Source organism: Herpailurus yagouaroundi, unplaced genomic scaffold, assembly GCF_014898765.1.
Source record: "Herpailurus yagouaroundi ecotype Mexico unplaced genomic scaffold, PumYag 163, whole genome shotgun sequence".
NCBI lineage: Eukaryota > Metazoa > Chordata > Mammalia > Carnivora > Felidae > Herpailurus > Herpailurus yagouaroundi.
This window is the reverse complement of record NW_024412404.1, coordinates 10,226,764-10,237,439: the sequence shown is the minus strand read 5'-3', so window position 1 is coordinate 10,237,439 and position 10,676 is coordinate 10,226,764. Positions and strand designations below refer to the sequence as shown.

At 38.1% G+C, this 10,676-nt stretch overlaps 1 protein-coding gene and 1 long non-coding RNA gene across 6 annotated transcripts in view; one reads left to right on the top strand and one right to left on the bottom strand.

Moving 5' to 3' along the window:
- The window catches only part of TET1 (tet methylcytosine dioxygenase 1), a 136,458-nt gene that overhangs the window by 10,969 nt on the left and 114,813 nt on the right, over positions 1 to 10,676 (bottom strand). For all 5 annotated transcript variants that reach the window (XM_040485206.1, XM_040485209.1, XM_040485210.1 and 2 more), the window contains 3 exons: positions 9,865 to 9,954; positions 7,266 to 7,403; positions 4,052 to 4,400 (listed from right to left, as the gene is read on the bottom strand). In XM_040485206.1, coding sequence (XP_040341140.1) covers positions 4,052 to 4,400; positions 7,266 to 7,403; positions 9,865 to 9,954 — 577 coding nt within the window. The remainder of the gene's footprint in view (positions 1 to 4,051; positions 4,401 to 7,265; positions 7,404 to 9,864; positions 9,955 to 10,676) is intronic.
- LOC121036710 (uncharacterized) overlaps positions 1 to 10,676 on the top strand; it is a 35,617-nt gene that overhangs the window by 24,262 nt on the left and 679 nt on the right. The gene's annotated exons all lie outside the window — the stretch shown is intronic.

The following is a 10,676-nucleotide window of genomic DNA, read 5'->3' as shown; positions in this document are numbered from 1 at the left end:
AAAATAAAAAAAAAAAACACATAGCTTGTAAAGATGCTACTGGGGAATGACACAAAGATAAAGTTGGTAGAAATGCTGTTTACAGGCAGTATGGAATCAGGTATGTGAATCTTAAAATAAATCCAAAATAAGTGTCTGTAAAATGGAGCTATATTCAAACAAACTTATCCTAATTCTCCCCATCTTGCCTCTTCACTATCTCTCTATTAAATTTTTCTTAGCCTTGTATAAATGCCTGCTCTGTCATTTCTCTCATCTTACAAAAAATAAATAAGCAAACTCTTGTTGTAAATATGAAAAAAATCAAACAAGTTAAGGAATACCCCGTAATTCTATAGTTGAGTAAAGTTGAATACAAATTCATGGTGTATTTTGTTCCCTCGGGCTCCTTGGAGAGATGGCTGAATTTATATATGGGGCAGTGTTATATAAAACAAGCCTGGAACATCGTGTTGGAAGCTAAGGAAACTATCAAAGGCAATCGAGGTCATGACAAAAATATTCAGAAGCCAGCATGATGGGTTTCTACTGATCAAAGATGGAACAATTTGAGGATTTTTTGGTTTCAATTTGAAGATTTTTAAAGCATTTTTCATATTTAGTTAGGAATAAAAACCCTATTTAATATGCACTGAAATATGAACTATAAATAATAATAAAAATACTAGTAATAAAATAATAAAAATTAAAAAATTTTGAGATCCCAAAGATACTAAATTAAAAAAAACTGAACACACTGGAAATTGCTTAGGAACTAACTTGTATTCTAAAAACCGGTGAATAAAGGCAAATAGCCAAGCATTTATTCTAATTTCCCTGCATGAACCATATCTCAGCATTAACAAGTTATTGGTAAGGGCAATATTTCTTTGTAAAAGAAGATCAACCACCAAATGGAAGAATGGTGGACTTTGTGGCTGCTCATGTAATAAAGAATATAGAATATGAGGGCACCTGGGTGGCTCAGTCCGTTAAGCGTCCGACTTTGGTTCAGGTCATGATCACATGGTTCATGGGTTTGAACCCTGCGTCAGGCTCTGTGCTGACAGCTCAGAGCCTGGAGCCTGATTCGGATTCTGTGTTCCCTCTCTCTCTGCTCCTCTCCTGCTCGTGCTCTGTCTCTCTCTGTCTCTCAACAATAAACAAATACTAAAAAATATATATATACATATACATATATATGTATATATATATATATATATATATAAAATATGATATTAAGTGTTTCTAAAATGATTGGGTAAAAAGTTCATAGGGAATGTTATGATCAGTGATTCCCATTGACAACACCTGGACCATGGATCAGTCTTAACATCATAAAAAAGAGATATCACTGGACACTATATATTTCCTGATGTGAAGAAACAAGAGTGTTCAAATTGGACAGTGGTCTTTAAATAGTGTTTTTAAAGTGGAAGCTGAATTTGTCTCCACAGGACAATGGTTTTGGCTATATGAAAAAAAGAGAAAAGAAAAATTGGAAAAGCAAGCTTAAATAAAAAAGGTTTAGGAGACATATCAAATAACTATAACGTGTGACCTTGTTTGGATAATAATTTAAACAAAACAAAATGTGGGGCGCCTGGGTGTCTCAGTCGGTTAAGCATCCAGCTTCGGCTCAGGTCACGATCTCAGTCTGTGAGTTCGAGCCCCGCGTCAGGCTCTGTGCTGACAGCTCAGAGCCTGGGGCCTGCTTCGGATTCTGTGTCTCCCTCTCTCTCTGCCCCTCCCCTGCTCATGCTCTGCCTCTCTCTGTCTCAAAAATAAATAAAAACATTAAAAAAAAATTTTTTTTAACAAAACAAAATGAAAAACAAAAGAAAAATCATTTAGGAGAAAAATGGAGCATATTTTTGGTTTTGTTTTGAAGTAGGCACCATGCCATACCTATGTGGGGCTTGAACTCACGAACCTGAGATCAAGAGTCAGGTGGTTCTCCTACCGAGTCACAAAGGCACCCCAAACGGAGCAATTTGAACATTGATTGGTATGAAAAAAATATTTGATTTGTTTGTTTTAGGTATTGTGGTTATAAAAATTACTTATTGTTTAATGACATACTGATGAAGTAATTGATAAGATAATATGATGTGAGTTCTGCAATTTATTATTGAGGGAAGTGAGATTCATTAAATAATTCACTCACTATACCTTTAAAACATTTTTCCATTTAAGAAAAAAACCTCTCAACCTTTAAAACTTCACTGCATTCAACTGATTCCCTTTATAACCAAGCACAAGAATCTCTCCATTTCTCTCCCATTTTGCCAGCAATCTACTTCAATAATGCTCAAGCAGGACCTCCCACTGCCTGTAAAACTCAGAGTGAAACTTCAGTTTTCATCTCACTTGACATGGTTGATCACTCCCTCCTTGAAACACTGCATATACTCTTAGAGTTCCATTAATACCTCACCAGACCTTCTAAGACTGTGTTCATCTCTGAAGCCTGTACAAATTGGGAATTCCCAGGACTTCTCCTTCTACCTCCTTTAGTTCTCTGTGATTTCATTTACTCTCAGGCTTTGAAATTCTATCTCTATGCAGCTGACTTCCTAAGTTATACCTCCAGCCAAAATCTTTTCTTTGAACTACACTCTTATTCAACTGTTTACCTAACGGTTATCTGACAGGTGTCTTAAACTTGACAGGTCCAGAAGTGAGCTTCTGATCTCCCTCAGAATTTGTTCTTTCCCATTTCTCATGATTCTTGGTGATTTCCCCATCTTTCCAGTCACTCCAGACCAATAACACCAGGGTAAACAGTGAGACTTTTTTTGTCCACAATCCAGATTTTTCAGAAATCCTGTTGACTCTACCTTGAAAACAGATCCAGAACCAGGCATCTCTCATGTCCTCATTAGCCAGTCTGGTTCAAGCTCCATCACCTTTTTCTTGAGCTGTTAGGATGTAGCCTCTTCTTTACCATTACCCTACTTTTCTGTTCTATCTACTGGTTTCTAGTTCAACCCAGTAAGCAGAATGTTAAGTTTGAGTCACATCATACACCATCTCTATGTTTTTTTTAAGACTTTACTTTTAAGTAACCTCACACCCAACGTGGGCTTGAACTTACAACCCCAAGATCAATAGTTAAATGCTCCACCAAATGAGCGAGCCAGGTGCCCCAGCCCCTCTCTATTCTGAAATCTCCAGTAGCCTTCCTTTCACTCACAAAATGCTGATATCTTTACAGCAGCCAACAAAGCCCGAGATGAAACGCTCCAACACCCCTCTTCCCTCTCCAATCTATTTCTTACTCCTCTCCCCATTTTATGCTCTGCTTCAGCCACACTGGCCTCTTTGCTTGCATAAAGTATTCAAGGTAACCTCTTGTCCCCTGATCTTTACATTTGCCATTTCCTCTGCGTAGAATGCTATTTCTCCCAATAAAAACACTAAGGGTTCTTATTGGCCTAAGGACTTTACTCAAATGCTCCATTCTCAACAAATAGCTTTCTGACAACCATATCCAAATAGAATTCTCTCACAGAGCTCTCTCTCCTCTTTCACTGCTCACTTTCCAACACCCAGAACAGCACAAAGTGGTACTCAGTAATATTTGTTGACTGGATTACTTGTATTTGATGCTAAATGTGACCAAGGAAGACTTCAAGGAAGTGATGTCATTTCCCATGTTCCAAGAAGGAGTAGGGCTTCAAAGTAGATGGGACCAAACAAGAAAAACAGGTTTCTGTTTGTTTTCTTAAAGCATAAATAGAAAAAATACCAAGAAATACTGATGGGTCACTTTTTTGTTGACTTTTAGTTTTGGAAAGTATGTAGAAATTGTGTACATGTATGGATTCAGTGTCTTATTTTGAACTCTAAAGCAACATGTATTAGAAACAAGTGAGATTTAAGAATAATTACCTAATTGAATTAACACCTGATCTAAAGTTGTTTTTTGCTGTGTTTTGTTTTCATAATGCCTCATTCCTAAGAGAGCAGCAAGGATAAAGGACAGGGGAAGTGGGGTGCAAGGGAAAGTCCCAACACTTTGGCTAGTGGGAGTTGTGCACAGAGACTCAGCAGCATCCATAGGCCTCACCTAAAAGCGACAGCGATGAAACCTTGCTATTGTTTGTGGTCGAGTTATTCTTCCGCTTGATTCGAGGAATGAATTTCTTCTCCACAGCTCTTATCTTATGTGCAAGAACTTCTGTCATCATTGCTGCCCTTTTCTTCCCAGAACGAGGAACAGGCTGAGTGAAACGTGTTCTTTTTTTACGGCGGGGTGTGAGCACCTCGATGGCCCCAGATTTGATCTTGGCTTCCATTCCTTCACTAGAGCCAAACTCATCTGTGTCTGAGAGTTTGTAGAGCGGTAGCACATGCAGCTGCTCATCTTGAGGAATAACCCCCAAGGAGCGATTATCCTCTCGTGTTAAAGTACAAACCTGACAGAAAGAAAACATGAAATAGGTCCTGCACATTCAGAGTTATTTCTACCTTCTAATTGTTGCCACTGTGAAAGGGATCTATGTTCCCATTTTATGTTCCATTGGTTCCTGCTGGTATATTAATTTTGCACAACTAATATACATCAAGCCACTCAACATTCTTCAATTCTAGTAATTTATCAATTATCTGTAAGCAGACCAGCATACTTTTGAGTTGATCTTATAAGTACATATTATACACGTTTATGTATTTTATAATATTTATAATTTTTATTTATTTTTGAGAGAGAGAAAGAGAGAGAGAGAGCAGGGGAGGGGCAGAGAGACCGTATCATAGGTAGGCTCTGCGCCATCAGCACAGAGCCTGAGGTGGGGCTTGAACCCATGGATTGTGAGCTCATGACCTGAGCGAAAACCAGGAGTCAGACACTAAACTGAGCCACTGAGGTACTTGTTTAAAAATTTTTTAAATGTTTATTTCTTTATTTTTGAGAATATAATATTTTTAAAAAGTAAACTCTGTTGGGGTGCCTGGGTGGCTCTGTTGGTTAAGCATCCGACTTTGGCTCAGGTCACGATCGCATGGTTCATGGGTTCAAGCCCCACATGGGGCTTTACCCTGACAGTGCAGAGCCTGCTTGGGATTCTCTCTCTCTGCCCCTTGCCCATTTGCACTCTCTCCCTCTCAAAGTGAATACATAAAACTGAAAACAAAACAAAACAAAACAAAACCACACAAGTAAACTCTATCCCCAATGTGGGCTTGAACTCATGACAAAGAGATCAACAGTTGCATGCTCTACTGGCTGAGTCAGCCAGGCACTCCTGTAATATTTTAAATACTAGGTCTTTGGGGCGCCTGGGTGGCGCAGTCGGTTAAGCGTCCGACTTCAGCCAGGTCACGATCTCGCCGTCTGTGAGTTCGAGCCCCGCGTCGGGCTCTGGGCTGATGGCTCAGAGCCTGGAGCCTGTTTCAGATTCTGTGTCTCCCTCTCTCTCTGCCCCTCCCCCGTTCATGCTCTGTCTCTCTCTGTCCCAAAAATAAATAAAAAACGTTGAAAAAAAAATTAAAAAAAAAAATACTAGGTCTTTTTGTTATATTTCATCTTACTCCATTGTCCAAGTTAAGGAATGTTTACTGGACTGTCCACAGCTTTCATACTAAATATTAACTATTAAGATATTATTTTAGCCTATATATTACCATATTTCTTAACTATTTAAATAATGACACATTCATTGGGTAGAGGGGAATTACTTATGAAAACTTTCCAGATTGTAAGGTTGACAGAACTTGATGAATACAGATGGTAAAGAAAGATAAACTTAGTTTTATTTTCTCAGTATCTATAGTCACGTTTACCGGCAAGACTTGAAATACTAAAGTCTCTTGGGTGTAATTTGTGAATAATTTAAAGTAATCATGTTAAAAATTAGACTCTTAAAAAAAATTAGACTCTTGCATCAATAAATGTTTAAGCGGTTTATTTGTTCACCGGGACACTAAGAAGGGGCTGAGGAGACAAGATACAAGGAGCATAATTAGAAAGACTGAGGCAGCAGACAGGGAGGCAAGTGAGTTGGTAGCTGAAGGTCAAGATTCCAGGGTTTCAGAAATGCAGAACTTTGGAGTCAGGGCAAGTTCTAGGTACAAGCCTCATTGCATGAGCAATGACAGCAGAGAAGAGGCCACACTGAATGATACACAAGAGAAGCACAAGAAGAGGAACCAAAATCCAGTTTGACTGAACCTAATTCACCCTGATCATGGATACTGTGTCATGAAGCAATTCAAGTAAAGTGACTAGCCAAGCACTAGCCAAGCAGTGACAACGAACCACACTGTGGCCACGATTCACCTGGACAGATTTCTACTATTTCAACTTTGAAAATAACATTTGTCTCAAAGACTATAGTCAACGACAGTGGAGAGGAATGATAATGCAAAAAAAAAAAAAAATTTTTTTTGGCTCCTTAATTCTATCAGTCATAGACTTCACTGGCTAAACAAGGAGGGAAGGCTGCCTTTTGACGGATTAGATTGTGTCCCTCTAGTCACAGTGTAAGGGACTGTAGCTATGTCTTTCTTATATGGGGCCAACCAGACTGGTGTCATGCAAAAACAGAGGAAATCACTCCATATTAATCTCTTGTTTTACTAGGTGAGGAGATAATGACTTGAACCAAATCCATTTCATTTAAAAAAGACAACTGTGTGATTTTTCTCAGGGTCTTTTACCTAATTTAAGTATTTCTTAATTGACTTCACGCTATGGGCGTACAATTCTTTTCATGGCTGTAAACATAAGTATGAGCACTGAAATGCAAATATTTCTGGTAATTCTGGAATATTAATGGAACTTTATACATACATACTGGTATTAAGAACAAACATGAACAAGAAAACGATACATTCGGGATAATTCCATCACAAAAACCCTTTGGTACCCAGAAGGCAAAAAAAGAGAACCGATAAATTGCTTAACTTCCTACCTATCAGTTTGAGAGCATACAAGAGTGCTCCTACCTGCTAGCAAACACACCACAATTAAATATAAGATTCAAGACCTTCAAAAAATATTTAAGGCCAGTTCTGTAACTTTGTGGAAGGACTTGGACAATAACGTAAATGCTATTGATGTATATACTATGTGAGACAGAACATAAAATATGATTTTTAAAATTTAATTCATCTCTGCACCCAACGTGGGACTGGAACCCATGATATTGAGAACAAGAGTCATGTGCTCCTCTGACGGAGTCAGCCTGGGGCCCCTAAAATAAAATTTTTACCAGTAATCATATTCAGCCTAACCACACAGAGATGGAGCTTTTAGAATCAAAAGCCATCTATGTACATACCACAGTGCTTCCATTATTCATGTTGTGAATGTCCCTGTGGGGATGGGCACAGAAGTCTAGGCAAGCAGTGACCCCAGAGAAAGGACGACCCTCTTTGCTGCCAAGCCGACATTCTCGGGCAACATGTTCATATTCTACCTAAAAAAGAAATGTATGACACACAGTTGTGAGAGACAGGAAGAATCACCTTCAGTAAAGAATAAAAGTCACTTCCTGACAAGGCTTTTACACTAATGACACATTGCAATTTCAGATATTTATGACCATAGTGCGTTAAAGTAGTGGATGTGTAGCTCAGAAACATTCAGGAGGAAGAGTCTGATAGTACACAAAGTAAAATGCAAATCCCTGGCTGTGACTGATGGTAGGATGATAAAAATACCTGCTGCTGGTGAATAAACAAGCAGAGCAAGCCTAATTTATTCCATTAGGAAGAGAGACGAACATAGTGCATTAATTATGTGGGAAGAGTCCTCAAGGTCTATAAATATACATGTATTCATAAACCAGTATAAAAAATGAATTTATAACTATTTTATTTTATTGTTATTATTATTAATTTTTTAAAGTAGGCTTCAGGCAGGGCTCCAACTTAAGACCCTGAGATCAAGAGTCAGACGCTTAAGCGACTGAACCACCCATGTGTCCCTATAACTCTTTTTAAAATGAAAAGTTGAATTTAACAGAAAGGATGTTATTCATGACAATACAAATAAAGATTTAAGAAATATAGACCATAGGTCTCTGGTTATATTTAAGATAAAAAGACATTGGTGTGCCTGGGTAAATACACACAATGAAATGCTATTGAGCCTTAAAATGGAATGAAATTCTATGGTGCCTGGGTGGCTCAGTCAGTTAAGCATCTAACTTTGGTTCAGGGCATGATCTCACGGTTTGTGGGTTCAAGCCCCGCGTAGGGCTCTGTGCTGACAGCTTGGAGCCTGGAGCTTGCTTTGGATTCTGTGTCTCCCTCTCTCTCTCTGCCCTTCCCCAACTCTCTCTCTCGGTTCCTGAGTTTGAGCCCTGCATTGGGCTCTCTGCTGTCAGTGCAGAGCACACTTTGGATCCTCTCTCTGCACCTCCCCCATTCTCGCAGACTCTGTCAAAAGTAAACAAACTTTTAAAAGATATTTACACGTATTTTCCACCTTGTGATGACTGCACACATGTGTGTATTGCAAAAGGATTGCCACAGGAAGGTTAGGTAACATCTCAATCCCTTAACACTATGAGGTTTATTTTGTGTGTGTAGTGATAATTGAAGATCTCTTAAAAACTTGTAAATATATAATATAGTATTGTTAATTAAATTATAGCCTCAATGCTGTGCAATAGATGCCCAGATTGTATTTATCTTATAGCTAGCTGGAAGTTTGTACCCTCTGATCAACTCCCTGCTTCCCTCAACCCTCATTTCTTTTCTTTTATTTTTTTAAATTTATTTATTTTGAGAGAGAGGGAGAGAGAGAGAGAGGGAGAGAGAGAGAAAGGGGGAGAGAGAGGGGGAGAGAGAGAGAGAGAGAGAGAGAGAATGATTGGGAGAGAGGCAGAGAGAGAAAGGGAGAGAGAGAATCCCAAGCAAGCTCCATGCCTGTAGCACAGAGCCCAACATGGGGCTCGAACCACAAACTGGGAGATCGTGACCTAAGCCAATATCAAGAGTCAGACATTCAACTAGCTTAGCCACCCAGGTGCTCCTCCTTTAATTTGTGGATGATGTCCTTTGAAGCACAAAATTTTTAAATTTTGAATTTCTTTCAGTTGTCCTTAATAGAACCTTCAGCAAAGTGTTTAATAGAAATGGTGAGAGTAGATATTCTTTTTTTTTTTTTTAAGTTTATTTCTTTATTTTGCAGAGGGTGGGAGGCAGAGACAAAATTCCAAGCAGGCTCCACACTGTCAGCCCACCTCAGGGCTCAATCACAAAAACCATGAGGTCATGACCTGAGCCGAAGTTAAGAATCAGAGGATCAACTGACTAAGCAACTCAGGCACCCTGAGAGTAGATATTCTTGTCTTGTTCCACATATAAAGCAAAAAATGTTTTAGTCTTTTATCATGATTATGATATTAGCTGTGGGTTGTTATAGATGTCCTGTATCAGGTTGAGCCAATTCACTTCTATTTCTATTTTGATGACTGTTTTAATCATGAAAGTGTTAGCTTTTGTCAAATGTCTTTATACAGAGAGATTATGTGGTTTTTGTCATTTGTTCTATTAATATATTCAGTATACTGGACTGATGAATTTTCTTGTGTAGAATCAATCATGCATTTCTGCTTTTATAAATTATATTTCTAGAAATAACCAGAATTCTGTCACTCTGGAATTTTAATTTAATTCAACTGTCATAACAGGAAGTTTTTAAAGACAGATAAATATACATATTTTTTTAATTAAAAAAATAGAAAAAAGTTTTTCTTTACAGTAATCTCTACACCCAATGTGGGGCTTGAACTCACAACCCTGAGATCAAGAGCCACATGTTCTGCCATCTGAGCCAGCTAGGCACCCCCAGGCTAGATAATTTTTGAAGTTGTTCTATAAAGATAGATAACCATGTTCAAGAGTACTGCATCTGGTCCCCAAACATACCTGGTTTTGGTAAGCAACTGGAGCATACTGCTTATAAATTGGAGCTAATCGTGTAGCCAAACTCTGTAAATTATCTTCAAGGTTTTTTTCCTATAGGAAAAGACAGTCCATAAAAGTTGTTTCATAATGACATACAAGTTTTAGGTGTGTGAAAAAGAGTCATAAATCATTGCTGATGTGTGGTTGATGCACAATTCATACTTACCCTAATAAAAGAGATACCACAGAAAATAAAATGGGTTGTTTTTTTATAAAATTGAAAGCCTTAGTCGTTGTTATGGTTTAACTATGTTGTAAGTGAGTTAGAAATGTAAATGGTGTTAGAGATAAGGTGTAAAACTGCTCACGTTGCTAAATATAAATACAAGAACCGTATTTTATATTTATTTAGCAGTACTGGGCACTTAAATCAAGTAGGACTGTAAGGAGCCTTGACACCATATCAAGAATCTGGATTGCTACTGATGGAAGAAACATGGAAGACTTTTCAAAGGAGAACAGTCTTTAACAAGAGTCTCCATTAAAAATGTCACTGATGACAGTATGAGGTATCCAACACAAAAGGAGAATTTGGAAACAATAGTTGAAAGAGCACTGTGATAATTTTTCAGAGAGGATTGTATTCTAAATCAAATCAAAGACTTGATAAATGATCAATCACATCCAAGGAAGACTATGGAAGGGAAACTGAGAGCAAGGATGAAAGGAAGAATTAAGGAGGCTCAAGGCTTCTGCTTCATTTCAGATATGATGGATGCCAAGAACACAGAAAGACCTTCATGTGGATACGTATCAGATTATAAAAGCCAAAG